We start from the raw sequence: 20,000 nt of genomic DNA on the forward strand, positions 1-20,000 counted from the left end.
ATATATATATATATATATATATATATATATATATATATATATATATATATACTTATATCCACTATTTTAAGAGTACTGTCGACGGTCAGAATGATCGCGTTTACCTTGGAAGCGTGGGTGCAATTCGTCATGAGTAAAGTCGCACCTGCGACGATCTTCGCAGGGTCTCCCAAGTTCAAGAGCATATTCGCTATTTCGGTAACGAGGAAGATACCTAGCATGAAGGTGAAGATACAGATGGTATAGAGTAAATACAGAGGTCGATACTTTCCCGTAAGTGGTGGCCATGTGCCTAAAAAGTAGATGATCGACAGGCTCACCCGCAAGTGAAAATTCGGCGCGATTGTTCCTCGTTCTTTCGTTATTTCGCGACTGGAAGACATCGTCTTCCGACCGAAAACAAGACAAAAATCCTCACGAATACTTCGAATTTGGTTTAAAAAATCAATTGTTTATCATATGTTCAGTATGTTCCAGTATGTTCCAGTATGCACAATTTATATAACATACTATATTTAATATATGAGAAATGTAAAAGTCACTTGTGAAACTGCAGCTATTTCTTCTTATTATGTGACGTTCTGTCTCACGAACCCGACGATAATTCCGTAACAATTTACGGAGACGAAGCAATACAATGTACCATGAGAACGTATGTTCTCTCGTCCTTAGAATCGATAAAATTAATGTGCTTTCGTAATATTAGACGCAGTCCTCTAATTCACAAGAAATTACATCGGAATTTCTGAGACAGAAATTGCAAACCCGCTTTAGCTGAAGCTTGTAATCAAACGTACCCTCCGCTCCTGTCGTGTCCGCACGCAATTCACGAGCCGCGTTTCCTATTAAAATTTGAATTGTCTACAATTACGAAAGCAATCGATGTGTAATGGACATTAGAAATAATTAATCGCGCGAGATTACTTCGTGCAATTTCTACTGTCTGCTGTCAAAGCAGACAGTAGACTTCCGTGGGACGACGAGATAAAGCAAACAGCGTTCTAACGTGATGATTGCGTGTGGATATGAATAACACTTTACAATTTGACATATCTAGTACTCAGTTAATGCGAAACTCGCTCATTTCGAACATCGTCGCAAGATGTTCTACTTTCAAAGTTTAACTTGCACATAACGTAAGCATGAGTGTAAGTGTTTATACGATTTGATAATGTAAGTCCATTAAGTGTGTATCCTATTCTATAGATAGAAACTCGTTTCTACAACATGTTCATTATAACGACATCCACTATTTCTTTGTTAGTTGCAATGATCGGACAAAAAAATTCTTGATATAAATAAGTAGTTTTTAAACAGCAATAAGATGCAATAATTAAATTTTTGAAAACTTTTTGCGTAAGAAAATCAAGGTTATTTTCATTTTCTTAAATGAAACTATGTCATTTTTTATTCATAATGTTGTAAAAAAAATCAAAACAAATTCAATATTATCTTATAGTGTTATATTTACTGACATTTAACAGTAAAAATTCAGACTAAAATTGCGATAATGTTTGAAATATAATGTAATGAATAATATTAAATGTTTACAAAAACACAGAACATGTTCTAGATGTAATCCATTTTCTGTAGCACAACGTTTCAACTATTATAATAAAGTCTTATATATCGTATCAATTAGGATATATAAGTTTATATATCCTAATTAATACGATATCTAATTATTTATATTTATATTTCTTTATGCTTGTATTATATTATTTATTTGTTTTCATTTTTTATTGTTGCATTTTATTGCCATTTAAAAACTGATTAATCGCATCTAAAAGATTTTCCTGTCCAATTATTGTAACTGGTAAAAATACAGATGATACGGTAAACATACATCTTGTATAAATACTGCTACGGTAAACATACATCTTGTATAAATTACGAATAAAGTTTCCTCCGTATTTTTCTGCCCTAAAATATTTTGCTGTAGATATCAAATAATAAAATGACGATAAGAATATCTCGAAACAGTCAAATTTCTAAAAGATATTTAGAAGAATATTAGATTTGGTTTCCAAGTTTGAGCCGCGTGGATTCTTCTTTGTTTGATTCCGATGTTTCGCGAAAGCTTAAAATATCATATTTAAAAGAATAATGTGTCTTTCGGAAATTTGTCTGGGTCGTGTTAAACAAGTCGATCCCATTTCTTTGGAATGTTGTGATAGCAAAAAATCACTCTCTATACATAGTGTGTATAGTGTGATATACATATAGTATCTTTATACATATTCAGTGCCTGCTAGATGTTTTTCCAAGTTATTTATCTTGTGTACATTAATGTACATTACAAGTTATCAGCACACGTCATATCTAATATGTGAACGCGCACCAGTCAGCGCAGTCTGAGTGGACAGTCAGATTTTCCATCTCAAGTGCCTATCAGTATCTCGGCAACATTTGTCGCGCTCTCTGCGGCAGGTAAACTCGAGGCGAGTTGTTTCAGTTACCTGTCACTTCGAACCTGCCGCATTCCAAGAATTTTGTTTGCCGCAGCAATCCGCCGCGTAAACTTGTTACATAATAGTGCAAATCGGTAATACGTTACGTGAGATATGGCATCGTTGTCAATGTTAAGCAAAGATGTGCCTGATATCGAGGTAAGTGTAAATTCTAGACTCGCAGAACGTCACACATTTCGACATCTGTAATTCAAATTCCGTAAAATACAAAAAAAAATATTGGCAAATAACCCAAATTCTATTTAAGGTAATAAGATTTTTGGTTGACTTAAACAGAATTCTAATTACTTCAATCGGAATTTCTGGATCGTTTATATTCGACCAGATACTTGGTTAATTCAACCAAATTTTTTTTTCCGTGTGTCATATTAATTTGTGATGTTTTTTTATATTCTTTTAATGTTATCTTTTATATTTTTAAATTAGTTTTAAACTGTTGCATGTATACATTGCATGTATTGCATGTGTTGTGGACTATTGTTATCTTGACTCGTAGAGAACTATGATAAAACAATATTGATACTTTGTTTTTATAATTAACAACGTTTATAAAAACTTCTTAAGGATATTTTAAAATTTGAATCTTTTACATTTGATATCAATTTTAACAATACTTTAATATATAAAATCAACTTGTGATGTCTTTTTATGTTCTTTTAATGTTACTTCTCATATCTTTCAATTATCTTTTGAACTGTTATTATCTTCACCCAATAAGAACTATGACATTATTGACATTATGTTTTTAATCAATGTTTATAATCAATAGTTAATCTCAATTTTCAGAGTCTGCTGGACATTAATCCAAGGTTAAAGAGACACACAAATTTTGTACCATCGGCGCGCACCAAACAAAATAAACAGCATTGGAAGAGAAACATCTACGATAAATGTGGAGTAAGATCGTTTAGATTGCATTTATTGCTTCGACGAAATTAAGATATATAGATATACCAGAGCTATGTTCGATACAATATAATTTAATCGAAGTTGATATTTCAAGGTCTTGATTATCTGCTTAGATATAGTGACCGAGAAAAAATGTCATCAATTTTGGCGATACGTATAATATATGATTTGATATGAAAGATTTATGACCACTTATCGTATTTTACTATATGATATTTTCTCGAAATATATAGGGTGTCCCCCCTAAATATCTCCTTCAATTTTCTCTTGCTTTGAGTAACTCATCACGAATGATAGATCAATAAACTGATAAATTGCTTGGAAATGATTAAGTCTTAAGGCTTTCAGAGGTCATTTGTAGTGCAATAGCACTAATTTCATTTTAATTTTCGTCAGTTAAAGTTAATGTCATGTACATATTTGAACATATTTTAACATCAGCTACATAATGCAATAAAAAAAATATGCATTTATATGCAAAAAGTCGATGATTTTGAAAACTCCGAAATATATATGATTTAAAAAAAATAATATTTTTTGCAACATATTGGTTTCTTCATACCATTCAATTTACGTATAAAATATTTTTTTGTATCATCACAATTGATAGAGATATTTAGGTGACCTGATTTAGGTGGGACACCCTGTTTATTACGCGCAAAGTAATTCGACCGAGAAAGTTACGATTTGCGTAATGCATTATTTTAGAAATTATTTGCAACCATATTATGCAATCTTATTCTATTTACAATGTTTACCTAGATCGTAATCGCGCTTGCAGACGACGCGAAAAATATTCGAATGTGAAAAGTATACATTAATATAGAGAAGATAGCCTGAGAGAAAAAGTTCATATATGGATTTTGTCCATATATAGTAATCATATGATCATATACAGGGTGTTTCGGACCACCCGTATCACCCATTTAAAATAAAGGGATCAACATTTTATTAAAAATTCTAAATATTTTTTCACTAAGTCGAATACGCTCTATTAAATGGTGCTATACTCAACTTCCAGTATTGACCGGAAGTGGGTTGTTTAGACCGGAAATTTAGTTTTTTAAATGGAATACTCTTTTTTTGCAGATTCAGTATTGAAATAAGTACTTCTACTTAAGTATCTTACTTTCAATTCTTCGTGTACTCCAATCACACTCAAAAATTTTTAAAAGTGGACTGACTAAGGTTGGAATCGGGACAATAAAATGAAGTTTTCAATCAAACATAATTTTATTATTTAACTTTTCGTTATAGTCGGAATTTAGTAACAAACTTAATATTTATTTAGTAACAAACTTAACATGTATATAATTTTTATTCAATTAGTAAATCTTGTCTAGGCTAAATGTTTAATGTGAGCTCCATTATGTAAAAGACAAGTATCAATTCTTTTACATGTTAAGTTTGTTACTAAATTCCGACTATAACGAAAAGTTAAATAATAAAATTATGTTTGATTGAAAAGTTCATTTTATTGTCCCGATTCCAACCTTAGTCAGTCCACTTTTAGAAACTTTTGTATGATTGGAATATGATTGGAGTACACGAAGAATTGAAAGTAAGATACTTAAGTAGAAGTACTTATTTCGGTATTTGGAGTATGTTAGAAAGTCAAATCATACGAAGGCGACTATCATACTGTGGCTAGAAAGTTCTTAAGAGGTTTGGTAGCTGATAAACTTTCAAGGTCGATGTCATTTCAAGATCGGTGGACACATTTTCGGAAAAAAATGTTTCAAACATAAGTTTCGTATTTTTTATCGTAGAATCTACATCTGCAAAAAAATAGAGTATTCCATTTAAAAAACTAAACTTCCGGTCTAAACAACCCACTTCCGGTCAATAGTGGAAGTTGAATATAGCACCATTTAATAGAGCGTGTTCGACTTAGTGAAAAAATATTTTGAATTTTTAATAAAATGTTGATCCCTTTATTTTAAATGGGTGATACGGGTGGTCTGAAACACCCTGTATAATTAATATATGTTCACATTGAAAAGAATGCTGTTGTAGAGATATAATTGAAGTAAATGCTTAAGTTTATGGTAGCTCATGATGTCGGCATTTAATTGAATCAAATTATGCTTTCTTTTTTTCATTCAAAAGTATTTGTTTTATACATGGACATATATAATTAGATATGTAAGGTCACATGTATGGATAAAAAAAATTTATATATAATGATACATTTATATATAATGATACATTTATATATAATGATACATTTATATACAATGATACATAATCATATATATTTTTATATATAAATTTTATTTTTATTTATATATAAACTTTTTCATCAGGCAGAAGATTAGAGAATTATCAGCTGATAGTAATCTAAATTGGATTTGATATTTTGTTTTCGTTATCTGCAGCTGACGATTAAAATTTTTATGGCATCTGTGATATAATTCGTAAAATCAACACTCTCGATCTGCGTGCAAGACATATAACCATATATATCGTAAATTTATATAATAGGCGAAACAGTACAAAATGCTCTGAAATAATATTTCACTAGTTCATCGAGAACTACTTTAAAATTTCTTATTTCTCTTTCAGAGTTGCGTGTCTTTGACAAAGAATTTCGATGACATCAAGCATACCACTCTGAGCGAGCGTGGAGCTTTGAAGGAAGCGGCGCGTTGCTTAAAGTGCGTCGACGCTCCTTGCCAAAAGTCCTGCCCGACGCAATTGGATATCAAGTCCTTCATCACCTCCATCTCTAATAAAAATTACTATGGCGCAGCCAAAGCGATTCTCTCTGACAATCCACTTGGTCTCACCTGCGGCATGGTTTGCCCGACCAGCGACCTTTGCGTGGGCGGATGCAATCTCTACGCGACTGAGGAGGGACCGATCAACATCGGCGGTCTTCAACACTTCGCGATTGATGTACACGATATTGTATAGCATTGATTGTAATCAGCAGGAATCAAAATATATATATGGACTTTTTGTCAGACATTCTGAATCTATCAAAGAGATATAAAAGTATATTTATATTTTATATATTTTTATATTTTCTAGATATGTCAAACAGTATTAGGCATTAATCGATTAAAAGTTTATTGAAATAGTCGGCAAGTCAGTTATCAAAATTAATCAATCATCATACATGTAATCACGAATAACTGATGACAGTAATTATTGATCAAACTTTGATTCGATTAAATATACACTGATTAATAATTAATGCTATCAATTGATTAAATTATTTTTTACTACATATATGAGAATTGATTAATTTTCATTATTGATTGGCGATGATTTCAGACATTTAAAAATTTAATTGATTGACGCACAATATTAGTATCGAAAATATAAAAGTATATTTATATTTTATATATTTTATATATTGTTTTAAAAGTATATTTATATTTTATATATTTTTTATATCTTTGATAAATTCAAAATAACAATTAATCAAAGACAATAAATATTAAGCGCTGACTTCTGCTGGACGCAACCGATGTCTGTTTTGATACTATTTTTTAATACAAAAATAATTGATATATTTACATTTCTCAAAAATTTTCATTAGAACATATGACGAATATAATGTAAAATGTATTACATAAATGCGCGTAACATTGTTATATATCGATTGCCCTTTCAGATTTTCAAACGGATGAATATTCCACAAATCAGAATACCTAATCAAACGGTACCTCATGCGAACACGAAGATCGCCATGCTCGGTTGCGGGCCAGCCTCTCTCTCCTGTGCGACGTTTCTCGCTCGACTCGGCTACGACGACATTACTATCTTCGAGAGAGAAAAGTATATTGGCGGATTAAGCTCCTCTGAAATACCGCAGTACAGACTTCCGTACGACGTCGTCAATTTTGAGGCTGATCTCGTCAGGGACTTAGATGTGAAGATCGAGTTAGGGAGATCATTGTGCGAGGACGATCTTACGATACAGGTAAAATTAATTTTCGTGTAAAATGAAAGTGTTGCAAAAGAATGTAGTTTTATGAGTAAAAAAATGCAACGTGAAATTTATAACAAAAATGTTTACTTTCTACCCTTATAGAAATATCATACTAAGAATCATTGATAATTACTTATTTTCAGTATTAAAAATACTGGATAATAAGTAATTATCAATGATTCTTGATATGATATTTCTATAAGGGTACTGTTCATTAAAGAAATGAATATTATATAATTTTCGGTTAATGTTAGCAACACAAATAATAAACATCTGAGATAATTTAGGGACTGCAAAATGCTGGATACAAAGCGATCTTCCTAGGAATCGGCTTACCCGAGCCGAATAGTATACCGATCTTTGAGAATCTTACGCCGGAGATGGGTTTCTTCACTTCGAAGAATTTTCTGCCTGCTGTTGCAAAAAGCAGCAAACCGGGGATGTGTGCTTGCAAGAGTTATCAGGAACTACCATCTCTTCGTGGCAACGTGATCGTTCTCGGTGCAGGAGATACCGCTTTTGATTGCGCCACTTCCGCGCTCAGATGTGGAGCCAGGAAGGTGTTCGTAGTTTTCCGGAAAGGTTTCACCAATATCCGAGCAGTTCCAGAAGAGGTAATCATCAATTGTTATTATAGAACGATAACTTTAATCAGTTGAATTTTTACATAACATTGTGACATTACATTCGTTCTGAATTAGAAGCCTGAGAATTTAAAAATTGCAATTGAAAGACCTTTAACATTATTTGCTATGCGAATTGTGTATGACTGTTCTCTTCTCAGCTAGTCTGTAGAAATTCATTTATGTCGCAATAATACCGTATAGTTAACATTTATTTCAATATTTAACTAATACGACACATCAGAGTTGCAACTTATTAATTACCTTTTTAATTAATTATCATATTTAATTGGCGGTTAATATGAGCCAATTCAAACGAAGATGGTTCAATGGACAATCGATTTGAACAAATTTAATCGAAGACCCTTCTTTAACTGTCTTTAGTTGAATTCACTGAAATCAATCGTGAATTAAATATACTTTGGTTGATTTTATTTGAATTAATTGTTAATTAGTTAAATTGAAACATTTGTTCAAGTTATTAGAATTATTAAATTGAAAAAAATTTAAATAATATTTTCACAACTTTGCGACACATATATTTACAATAATATATTTATATTATGTATATTATTAATTAATGAAATGTTGGTTTATAGAATTGACTAGAAACGCAGTGTCAAGGTATACTTGACATAGGACCGCAAAGAATTAATTCTAGAAGTTTAAGAGCCGATTTTTCTCAGTGATTTAAACAAAGTTGAAATTTAAATCTGAACTTATAAGTGTGTTACTATTAAAAATTGGTCATTAGAGTTTAATACTGTTAAAATATGAAACTTTGAAAACACAGAAATCATTTTCAGGTTGATCTAGCGAAAGACGAGAAATGCGAATTCATATCTTTTCAATCGCCGAAACGGGTCATCCTTCGCAACAAGAAGATCGTCGGAATTGAATTTTGTCGGACCGAGCAGGACGAGAATGGCGAATGGATAGAGGACGAAGAACAAATGTTCAAATTGAAAGCGAACTTTGTGATTTCGGCTTTCGGTTCAGGATTGTACGATACCTCTGGTGAGCGATTTTGTTAATCAATATTTTAGTGTTTAACTACGACTAATCGAACGGTTTTCAATTGAATTTGTTGAAATAGATTGTCAATTGAACGTCTTCGATTGAATTAGCTTATATTAGCCGTCAATTAAACACGATAATTAATTAGAAAGATAATTAGTAACTCGTAACCCCCTGATGTGTCGTATTAGTTAAACACTGAAATTGAAGTTCATATCAATGTTCATATCAATCACCATTCGATTGAATTGACTTATATTAACCGTCAATTAAATATGATAATCAATTAAAAAGGTAATTGTTCATCAATCGAGAACAAAGCAAATAAAAGAGAGATTTCAGACAAATAACGAGATATTATGCAAACAGTCAAGCATGCCATGGCGCCCGTCAAGATGAACAAGTGGAACTTGCCGGAAGTGGACGAGACCACAATGACGACGTCCGTGCCAGGTGTGTTCTGCGGAGGAGACCTTGCCGGCGTCTCTGAGACGACCGTGGAATCCGTGAATGACGGGAAGACAGCTGCATGGTATATTCACAAGTACATACAGGTGCGTGTCATTTACTTCTCATTATAATATTACGTTGTAATAATTACAGCAAACTATTTATTTGGAATTTTGCGAAAGTTTAGAATTTTATTCGAAACTAAACGTTGTTAGAACATCATCGTTAAATGACGAATGAATTCAGGTAACGACAAGTTTGATATAAATGAGGTAAAATAAATTAAATAATAAAAAAATTAAAGAAATTAACTAATAGGTAATATAAATAAAATGAAAGTATCGATGTCCGGCATAATCCGGAATATTCTTATTGTTTTGGTCTTTGAATATAAATATTTGAACTTTCAACATAAAATATATATACAAGTATTGACCGTACATATTTTATGTTAAAAGTTTAAATATTCGTATTTAAAATTCAAAACAATAAGAATGTTCAGAATTAGATACGTGTGCGAAAATTGGTACTTTTATCTTCATGTAATATAAACAAATCCGCCTGTATCGGCACTTACATCTCAGTGCAGTTGCAGGTTATACAAAGTGAAATTTTATTCATATATATTTGTTTGCTTCTTTATTCCTCAAAATTAGCGGAATAATTTACATCACTAACAAAGCAACTCTTTCATATCTCTTTTTCAGGAATCCCACGGTTTAACGGTACCAGAAACCCCGCAATTACCCAAATTCCATACTGCCATTGACGAGGTCGACTTGAGCGTCGAAATGTGCGGCATGAAATTCGAGAATCCTTTCGGTTTAGCCTCTGCACCACCTTGCACAAGCAGTGCGATGATTCGACGCGCTTTCGAGGCCGGTTGGGCTTTCGCAGTCACGAAGACATTCTCCCTGGACAAAGTACCTAACGAAATAATCATTGTCAGACTACAAAATAATATCAAGTGATGTTTCGTTTCTTTAATTTATTTTCGACTCTTAGGATCATGTCACCAATGTGTCGCCGCGCATCATCAAAGGCACGACGTCTGGTCATCATTATGGACCCGCACAGGGTAGTTTCTTAAACATCGAGCTGATATCTGAGAAAACCTCTGATTATTGGTGCAGAAGTATTACGGAATTGAAACGGGACTTCCCCACAAAAGTACGTATACTACTTCTCTGATTGCATTAATTTTTTGTTATTTATATCCATTTATTATCGATTTATTTATTATTATATTTATTATCTTATTATTACACTAATATGATATGAAATTATAAAATACATTAGCGCGCGCGAGGAAATTATATAATTATAAATTAATGGTTGATGTGACGATAATCTCTTAGCTATTTGATATTTGTTATATATCTTTGCGTAGATCGTTATCGCAAGTATCATGTGTACGTACAACAGAGCGGATTGGATCGAACTGGCGAAGAAAGCTGAAGCAGCCGATTCTGATGCTTTGGAATTGAATCTATCCTGTCCTCATGGTATGGGAGAGTCCGGAATGGGTCTGGCTTGTGGACAGGTGTGCTTGTCATGAATTAAGAAATAAAAATTTTAGACTGAGTTATTGCAACTGATTTGGATTGCAGGATCCCGAACTGGTTAGAAACATCGCCAGATGGGTTCGCGAAGCCGTGAAAATACCGTTCTTCGTGAAATTAACACCCAATATCACCGACATAGTTTCGATTGCCAAAGCAGCTTACGAGGGTAATTGAAAGTTTCCGCAAAATTGAATCGAGACACACTTTAATGAATAAAAAAAGGAGGATAAAGATTTATTCTTCAAAGATATTTACACTGAGAAAAAAATTTACTAAATTTCAAAAAACGTTTGTTTCGATAGTACTGTGAAGATATTTGTTTAAATTAAGTAATTATTTTCTAAAATTAAAGAAACAAATTTATATTTAAAACTTCTTTATTTAATTTTAGAAAATAATTACTTAATTTAAACAAATATCTTTACAAACTATTCAAACAAACGTTTTTTGAAATTTAGTAAATTTTTTTCTCAGTGTATTAGATTAGTGCAAAAGATCTATGTCTACTTAATTCATACGACGCTCGATATAGGCAAAGCTGACGGCGTCTCCGCGATTAATACCGTGCAAGGATTAATGGGGTTGCGTTCTGACGCAACGCCGTGGCCGGCGGTTGACTCCAAATTCACCACGTATGGTGGAGTATCGGGGAATGCTACCAGACCCCAAGCTCTGAGAGCTGTCTCGATGATCTCGCAGAAGATTCCTGGATTTCCAATACTCGGTATCGGCGGCATCGATTCAGCTGACACCGTCCTGCAGTTCTTACATTGTGGTGCAACGGTCGTCCAGGTAAGTTACACTTTGCGGCTTTACCCGAATATTATTGAGACAGGAATCCGGAGATTAAATTAAATGCCGTTACTAAGGCCTAGTAGAGCCGAACGCGACTCGGGGAAAAAAGTTTATGTATAATCATATATAAAAATATATATCATTATATACGATTATATACGGATTTTGTCCATATATTTTGATTATATTACAAATATAAGTAAATGCTTGAGTAAATATGATTAAATATAATGAGTAAATATAACAACGAAACAGACATGATAAAATATTACAATATTATAAACGTTCCTAATTTGGATTCTTTCCAATGTATAAAAAAAAGTATAAATTTCATGCTTTTTTATGATTAACTTGTTATATTAAGACAAATTATTCTTATTTATAACATACGCATTTTGAATCTGCGTTCGGTTCTTATAAATCTTTATAACGAAATTTTTGTTGATTGTATATCCTACTTTTAATTTCATTTGTTATTAAATTAAATGATTAGAAACCTACATGGAACATTACTCATACATATATAAAATACATAGATCGGCAGCGCTATTCAGAATCAAGACTTCACTTTAATAGACGATTATGTGACCGGCTTGAAAACGTTATTATACCTGAAAAGTCTAGCGCACGTAAAGGATTGGGATGGTCAGAGTCCACCGACGTTTAAACATCAGAAAGGCAAGCCTGTCTCCTTGCAACATGCTCTTGGCAAAGTAAGTGTTACGTTTTTATCATTTAATCGTTGATTTTAGAGCGCGAAGCATTAGTAGTCGATAAATGTAAGTGCTAACTACGTCAGCATTCTTATTTCCATCGAAAAATCGTCATATCTTACTTGTTTGACGCCTGTGACATTTTTTCAAATTGTCCTTTCGTTGTATCTAGTCTAATTTTCTTTCTATAGAATGTGCCATATTTCGGCGAATATCAAAAGCTGCGCGAGAAGAAGATAGCCGAGCTGAAAGCAAGCTCAAATCCTTTGGACGGAGTCGTGGAAGTAACGCGACCGGCTCCAGCACCGACTGCATCGATACCTAGTGTTAAGGAAGTAATCGGCAAAGCGTTAACCAATATCGGCAGTTACAAAGAATTGGACAACAAGAAGCAAGTCGTCGCCTTGATCGATGATGTACGTAAAGTGATACCTCTTTTATCTGTCGCGTGAACATAAAACCCATACAACACAATGTCTAAAATCGGGACATAAGTCGTCTTAAAGACGTCTTAAAGACATCTTAGGGACATCTTATATTCCAACATCTGAGAGACGTCTTTAAAACGCCTTTTAGATGTCTTATGTCCCGATTTTAGACGTTGCGTTATATAGTAATTATCAATAAAACGTTATTACACCACACGTTACTAACATATTCAGTAACGTGTGATGTCTTCTGGTATGCAGCTTTTCTGCGTTATATCAATATCATTACGAACAACTTTGACATTTCAATGTTTCTAAAATGTTTGAGAAGATCGTATTATACGATAGTATTTTTTGGGACATTTAGAAAATATATTAATTTTTAATATTAATAAATATTTAATAATTTAAATTTAACAATTTTCATTATATATATATATATATATATATATATATATATATATATATATTTATTTATTTGATATTAATACTTAATTTAATATATATATATAAAATCTTATAAGAATTGATATTGTTAAGCGGAATGTTCAAGAGTCACACATGAAATAAATATCTCAAGGCGCTAATCTAACGTTTCTTGTTTACTGAGTGCTAAAGATCTGTCGTTCTTTTCAGGATATGTGCATTAATTGCGGGAAGTGCTACATGGCCTGCGCGGATTCTGGATACCAAGCGATCACCTTCGACTCTGACACTCACATCCCTAAAGTGACGGACGATTGTACGGGCTGCACACTTTGTTTATCCGTATGCCCGATTATCGACTGCATCACGTGAGTTCAAAATACAAATTGATACACATTCAGTCTTAATTTTATCCCTGATTATTATAATCAACAAATTTTATTGCCATTTTTATCTTTTAGCATGGTTCCTAAAACGATACCACACTACATTAAAAGAGGCGTGCCGCTGAAAAATACGATCGAGTTATACTAGACTATTACTTTCAAGTGACTTCAAGAGACATCGGATGATTTATTTTAAAATCCGTGATATATCTTTTTGCGAACATTTAGGGAACGGTCGAAAATTAAATGAAATATATTGATAACAGGTAAACGAAAGAGTGATAAATAAAACAAAGAACACTGAGAAAAGAATTTATTAATTTCAAGAAACGTTTTTTTGAATACAACTGTGAATATATTTGTTTAAATTAAATAATTATCTTCTAAAATTAAAGAAATATTTAAAACAAATATTTAAATATTAAATAAAAAATAAAGAAAATATTTAAATATATATTATTAAATTTACTTTTATATATTAAATATTTAAATATTTAAAAAAAATATTTAAATCAAAGAAATATTTAAATTTCTTTATTTCTTTATTTCTTTATTTCTTTATTTCTTTATTTCTTTATTTCTTTATTTCTTTATTTCTTTATTTCTTTATTTCTTTATTTCTTTATTTCTTTATTTCTTTATTTCTTTATTTCTTTATTTCTTTATTTCTTTATTTCTTTATTTCTTTATTTCTTTATTTCTTTATTTCTTTATTTCTTTATTTCTTTATTTCTTTATTTCTTTATTTCTTTATTTCTTTATTTCTTTATTTAATTTTAGAGAATAATTACTTAATTTAAACAAATATGTTCAGAAATATATAAAAACAAACGTTTTTTGAAATTTAATACATTTTTTCTCAGTGGAGTAATGTGGCTCATATACAAATTATATTTGTTGTTAATAGAAAAGTTAAAAAAAAGTTGTTAATAGAAAGTTAAATAGTAAACAATAAAAAGTGGTAGAAAAGATTAAATAAAATATGTGCATAATTTTCTATGATGCTCAAGTTGTTAGTTTATTTACATTATATACATCGTACTTGCATAACATTGTACAATGATTAATATAACTTTACAGCAGAATATATATGCTTTAATAGCTTCTAAAAGCTCAAACAAACAAGGAAACTGATGTAGATCGATTTACTCTCGCCAATCTTAATAAAAAAAACATCATGGTCTTTTGTTAGTCGCTAGAATGACAATTGTTTTTAGGCGAGATTGCGCATTTTCGAGAACGTAAGGTCACTAATCAAGACAAGAGTTTGTTAAGAGTGAAAGCAGTTTAACAAATTGCAGGTGCATTTATTACATTCTAAATTCGTAAGAATAGTTCTACCTGACTTTATTCAGATTTTGGATAAAGTTAGGCAGAATTACTTTTATGGACTTTTACAGCCCCATTAAATGCAGGGATCATTCCAGAACTCAGCGCCAGTTTTACTGCAACTATTAGCTTAATACTTTAGAGCATCGATCCATTTGTACCTGATGCATTTGTCCTTGCACTCTGTCTTGTCGTCTTCCCTGAAAATTACGTTTAATTATATTCGATTGATGTTTCTTTTAACTAACGAACATTAACTGAACGTAATTAAAACTAAATGAAATAAATAACTAAATAGAATAAATAACATGTTATTTATCTTTACAATTTTACTTACTTGCATTCATCTGTCGGACATATGCAACTGAAACATTGCGGTCCCAATGTATTGAAGTACATTTTTCCGATCCGATTGGCGATAAAACTATTGGCTTTTTTCAGACATTTATGAAACTCAAAGTCACAGTAACAAGCGGATCTGTCAAAAGAAAATCACAAAAGCTTGACTCGCTGGAGATCGCAACAGATCCTAATTAAAGATTATTGGGTTAGGACGAATGGGCCGCGCGTACGTACTATACAACGGATAAAGACTTAACAAATTTTTGAAAGTTGCTTTGTTGCATCACATATTTTATGATTTTTTTTTAAATTATTTGTGAAATTATAAATTTCGCGAATGGCCACTATAGTGGTCGTTAGAGAGTTGCGATAGAGTCAAAACATCCAGACAGCAAAAATATCCAAAATCGAGTCATAAGACATCTTTAGAATGTCTTTAAGATATCTTTAAAACAATACCTTATAAACTTGTCTTAAAGATGTCTTAAAGACGTCTTATGACCTGATTTTGGACATTGTGCTGTCTGGGATATGTCTAATAGTTCGATTAGTAGTAGTATTGTAAGTACGATTATGATATAAACTTACACGTAGCAAGAGCTATGTTGTACGCAATATAATTAGTAAATTATAATCACAATCTATAATTGTAAAAATAACATAAGCGTTATAAAGTTTCTTTCAAACCTTGTGAAGGGACCGTTATTCTTGAGATTTTCTAACGTTCCATTGGCGACCATATTGTTTTTGCAGTGGTCATGGTCTCGGCAACACATATCTGTATCCTTGTAGCGGCCGAGATCTTCGTAATCTTTCGCCCGATCTCCATCTCCACACCATTTCAGTCCTGACATCATTATTGGGAAAATAGAGAAAAGCGATAACAAACGACAGTGTCAATTAATAACGATACACAATGCGCGCGTGGTGTGTGTATGTAAATATAAATATATATCTTGATGATATGTGGGTGACATAAGAGCATTGGTGATAAAAATGGGATTAATTAGAATTATAGTATAAGCAGGCACCAATATGTCCGTTTAGAATAAAATAATTTTATTTCAATAGTTCTTATAAAAATATAACGTTTCTGATATTTTTGGATCAATTTCAGAGGGTGCCAAAAACCGGCCTTAGAGACCCTCCTTCTTTATATTTAAAACTTCTTTATTTAATTTTAGAAAATAATTACTTTAATTAAGTCTTTTAACGACCGATTAAGTTCTACTTAATATCAATATTTATTCGCGCCTTCTCAAAATTGCGAAATTTAGTCCTGATTTCTTTATCTTGCAGATATGACAAACTTGCAAATTCTCGCGAAGAGTGTTCTGAACGATATAATAATATTAGCATCTCTGTTTTCTGAATGATATTAGCAACGTGTTAAGAACATTTTAAATTGCGGATAATTAGTGAAGTGTTCTATCAGGTGTGCGATAAAAATCACTTCTCACGTGTATCTAGTTGAGATATGCGGAGAATAATTTTTTTGTGACAAGCTTATTTTTAGTACCTTTAGAATTTTCCCTCTATGAAATCTTTGATTATGAATAATAGCTTCTACCTACCTGGTGGAATAAAAGCCTTCTCTACATTGGGGAGACTGTTGTAAGTATTTACAGCATCAGCGAAGTTTAACGGAGAGATATTCGCCTTCTCAGATTCCATTTTGAACGGCCACCATTTGTTCGTCCATTCGTTAAAATCTTGCCCATTTTTCATTCTCCGCTCAAGAAACGATAGTGTACCAAGCTCGGAACCAGGTGCCACCTTCTCGTTACAGACATCATCGTTGGCAAGTCCGGAGACGACGACGCCGAGGACAAGCAAGAAAGAGCGTAAATGCGACATTTCGCTGTTTAGCCACCTGTAATAAAATGTTACACAAAACGAATGGAGAGACCGTCCTCTTAATATAAGACAACGTAACATGACGACACATTGTGAATAAAAGACGATTGAGGAGAGAAGAAAGAATGAATTCAATAGCGCGCAGAAAATAGCGAATGGCCCAATCACCACTTCCGCGAGTGATCCTTTTGTTTAGCCACAAGGACTGATCAAGTAGATCATAAATGTGTGTAATTGTAGCTGTTTATATAATTATCGTATTCTTAGTCGCAGGTGTGAATATTTCATGCCTGAAAATAGCATGCCTGTGAGTAGCAGCATTTTCTTTTTTTTAACAAAAGTATTTACGGAAGAGCATTCTGTGGTATGCGATGATAAGAATCCATTTGAGACCGATCATCTTCATGTGACGTCAGAAGCGAGAAAATTCTTGCAGAATGCGTGGAAATAAAAACATGCGTCTATAAAAAAAATGGCGTAATCGATTAAGCAAATTTTTTGCCAAATATCCCGAAAACATTCTCTCTCTATTTGTAAATTTAAAAAGTATTAACTTAATAAACTTCATTTACTTTTAAAACTTTAAATAGTCGTAAAATTAACATGACCAAATCGTGTAGTTGTATGTGTCAACTATAATTTTATGGACTATCTTTTTATTTCAACGAATTTTGCAGGAATTTGGGGCACGTGTTTTCTCATCTCTAATGTCGCTAATCGAGATGGCCGTGGCGAGGAAATGAAATAATTTGAGAACAATTTATTCGATTAACTTAGATTCGACCAGCCGATTCCACCAGCGTCGATCAAGCCTTAAACAACGTTTAAACTATTTAAAACAATGATTTAAACTCAGATCAAGGCCCAATCGACGTTGGTGGAGTCAGGCCTTAACGTTTAACACAAATATTTATCATAATTATCTATATCGGCTCACGGACGCTTTCAAATTTCAAAACTATTTTTTTTTATATTTTACAATATTTTTACATATTTTACAAAATCGAATTTTTCAGTGAGAAGATTAAATTGGATTCTTTATAACTTCCATTTTGCGAAATATTGTTCTTTTCAAAATCCACTCCATGACAACTATCCTAATAAATAAAAAATGTATTTATACTGATCTCAGATCACTCCAGAATAGTTGAGACCAGAATAATTACCATTGCAGTATGACTCTTTTGTAAAATAGAATTAAAATAACAATATTTAATAACATTTACTATAAAATCTAATTTTTTTATATCAATATTGTACATCTATTAAATATACTTAATAGATGTACATGTAAAAAAAATCACACTTCTATCAATTTGCAATTTTGGCAACTACTAAAAAATTTTACTTCTGTCAGAATTCTGTAAACATTTAAGAGAATATTGGATATCAACATAATGCTTCAAGTATTATCTCGATATCCAGTATCTCCTTAAATATAGATTAATGATGCAATAGATAATGTACATTTAAGTTTAAACTACTATTGAGATATCGGCCTTGATACATTTTTCAATCATTACGTATCTGATGTTAGCGCTCGTTAAATTCCACCAGGAATAGCGAAAATTTGAGATGATTCACATTCATCTTAAAATAACGTGAAGCAATAAGAGTTAACGTTAATAATCATAATTGCACTACAAAAATAACAAGTTATAAGAGATAACTCAAAAACCTTAGTTTTACATATTGAAGAAGTAGTTAATGTCTCTTAAGAAAGTTTTCTCCCGGTTAATGAAAAACAGAAAAACACTCGAAGTGAAATGTCTAGTACGGGGATCGTTCGAAAATGTTTATACACTATTTCCAATCGAGTTCGTTGTGTATTTCATAATTTTACAAGCGTACAATCTACGCGTGAGCATTCGAATTTGCGTTCTCGTTTTTATTTATAAACGTTTCGGAGTCTGGTTGAAAAAACCGATAACACATTAACGATTAAAAGAAACTCAGTAAAAGAATAATTTAACAAAAAGTATATATACATATCTATAAAAAAAATATTTAGAAATATTAACAAATATTTAACAATTGTCTTTAAAAAATACACCTCTTTTTCTTCAAGTAGCGAATTTTCGCAAAAGCCTCGACGGTTCGTCGGTGAAATTAAGATCGACGATATTGGAATTGCGAAATGAAGGGCGGTAGCGTTACGCCTTGCACTTAACATACAATTATATATTTTTTTTAAATTTAACCGATAAAATTGTAACAAAACCGCGCGTGTCGCGTCAACTCACCTGATATACTAGTTGATAATTCGTTTCTGGCTCCAGCTCAGTCACAACTTAACACCTCGCTTAAGTACCTCCGAGGGTATCTTATCCTACGAAAGCGGGTACGTAAGATGCGCGCAGCAAGTCAAATATCACCACTTCGACACTTGTGCAAATGTCAAGGATGTGTCCAAGAATTAACACATATATCAGTCGCATTATCAGTACAGACAATAAAGATAAAAATTTACTAGACATTTATTCGTTGACACTGCTGGAACACCAAACGCGCGACAGCACCGGCAGATCAAACATCAGCGATGCGCATTGTTAATCGCCCGCGAGACAAGACTTTTTCCTCTTTTTCCTGTTTCTTTTTGTTTTTTTCTTCCGATCGATCATGTCAGCGCGGTGTTCGTGGAACTGCACATTACACGCACCATATACGTGACAGATGATTAATAAACGACAAGTGTTCTTCTGCGTTGAAACGTGAAAAGTATGTAATTTTTCAATGAACTGTAAATTTG

At 32.2% G+C, this 20,000-nt stretch overlaps 3 protein-coding genes across 3 annotated transcripts in view; 1 reads left to right on the forward strand and 2 right to left on the reverse strand.

Moving 5' to 3' along the window:
- LOC116846348 (odorant receptor Or1-like) overlaps positions 1 to 781 on the reverse strand; it is a 4,318-nt gene extending 3,537 nt beyond the window's left edge. Inside the window, exon 1 of the mRNA XM_032820054.1 lies at positions 105 to 781. Within this exon, the coding sequence (XP_032675945.1) occupies positions 105 to 383 (279 nt within the window). The 5' untranslated portion in view covers positions 384 to 781. The remainder of the gene's footprint in view (positions 1 to 104) is intronic.
- Positions 782 to 2,350: 1,569 nt separating this feature from the next.
- Positions 2,351 to 14,120, forward strand: LOC116846347 (dihydropyrimidine dehydrogenase [NADP(+)]). The gene is made up of 16 exons (XM_032820053.1): positions 2,351 to 2,609; positions 3,258 to 3,368; positions 5,946 to 6,278; positions 7,003 to 7,311; positions 7,608 to 7,934; positions 8,750 to 8,960; positions 9,330 to 9,514; positions 10,118 to 10,333; positions 10,416 to 10,580; positions 10,801 to 10,953; positions 11,021 to 11,141; positions 11,508 to 11,767; positions 12,307 to 12,483; positions 12,675 to 12,899; positions 13,548 to 13,705; positions 13,799 to 14,120. The coding sequence occupies exons 1-16, from the start codon at positions 2,565 to 2,567 to the stop codon at positions 13,869 to 13,871; spliced, it is 3,069 nt and encodes a 1,022-aa protein (XP_032675944.1). The 5' UTR covers positions 2,351 to 2,564; the 3' UTR covers positions 13,872 to 14,120.
- Positions 14,121 to 14,712: 592 nt separating this feature from the next.
- On the reverse strand, positions 14,713 to 19,649 carry LOC116846354 (phospholipase A2-like). The gene is made up of 5 exons (XM_032820065.1): positions 19,495 to 19,649; positions 16,969 to 17,267; positions 16,082 to 16,241; positions 15,390 to 15,530; positions 14,713 to 15,252 (listed from the first exon to the last, which is right to left on the reverse strand). Exons 2-5 carry the CDS (start codon positions 17,249 to 17,251, stop codon positions 15,183 to 15,185), a joined length of 654 nt encoding a protein of 217 aa, XP_032675956.1. The 5' UTR covers positions 17,252 to 17,267; positions 19,495 to 19,649; the 3' UTR covers positions 14,713 to 15,182.
- Positions 19,650 to 20,000: the final 351 nt, after the last annotated feature.

Source organism: Odontomachus brunneus, unplaced genomic scaffold (genome assembly GCF_010583005.1).
Source record: "Odontomachus brunneus isolate Ranch 3 - 2012 unplaced genomic scaffold, Obru_v1 Obru_scaffold_063, whole genome shotgun sequence".
Classification (NCBI taxonomy): Eukaryota; Metazoa; Arthropoda; class Insecta; order Hymenoptera; family Formicidae; genus Odontomachus; species Odontomachus brunneus.

Coding starts and splice junctions, on each gene's coding strand:
- LOC116846347 (XM_032820053.1), top strand. CDS start 2,565: ATGGCATCGTTGTCAATGTTAAGCAAAGATGTGCCTGATATCGAG. Junction 2,610..3,257: donor AAGATGTGCCTGATATCGAG/GTAAGTGTAAAT, acceptor CTCAATTTTCAG/AGTCTGCTGGACATTAATCC. Junction 3,369..5,945: donor ACATCTACGATAAATGTGGA/GTAAGATCGTTT, acceptor TTTCTCTTTCAG/AGTTGCGTGTCTTTGACAAA.
- LOC116846354 (XM_032820065.1), bottom strand. CDS start 17,251: ATGTCGCATTTACGCTCTTTCTTGCTTGTCCTCGGCGTCGTCGTCTCC. Junction 16,242..16,968: donor GAAGGCTTTTATTCCACCAG/GTAGGTAGAAGC, acceptor TAATGATGTCAG/GACTGAAATGGTGTGGAGAT. Junction 15,531..16,081: donor AATAACGGTCCCTTCACAAG/GTTTGAAAGAAA, acceptor TTCTTTTGACAG/ATCCGCTTGTTACTGTGACT.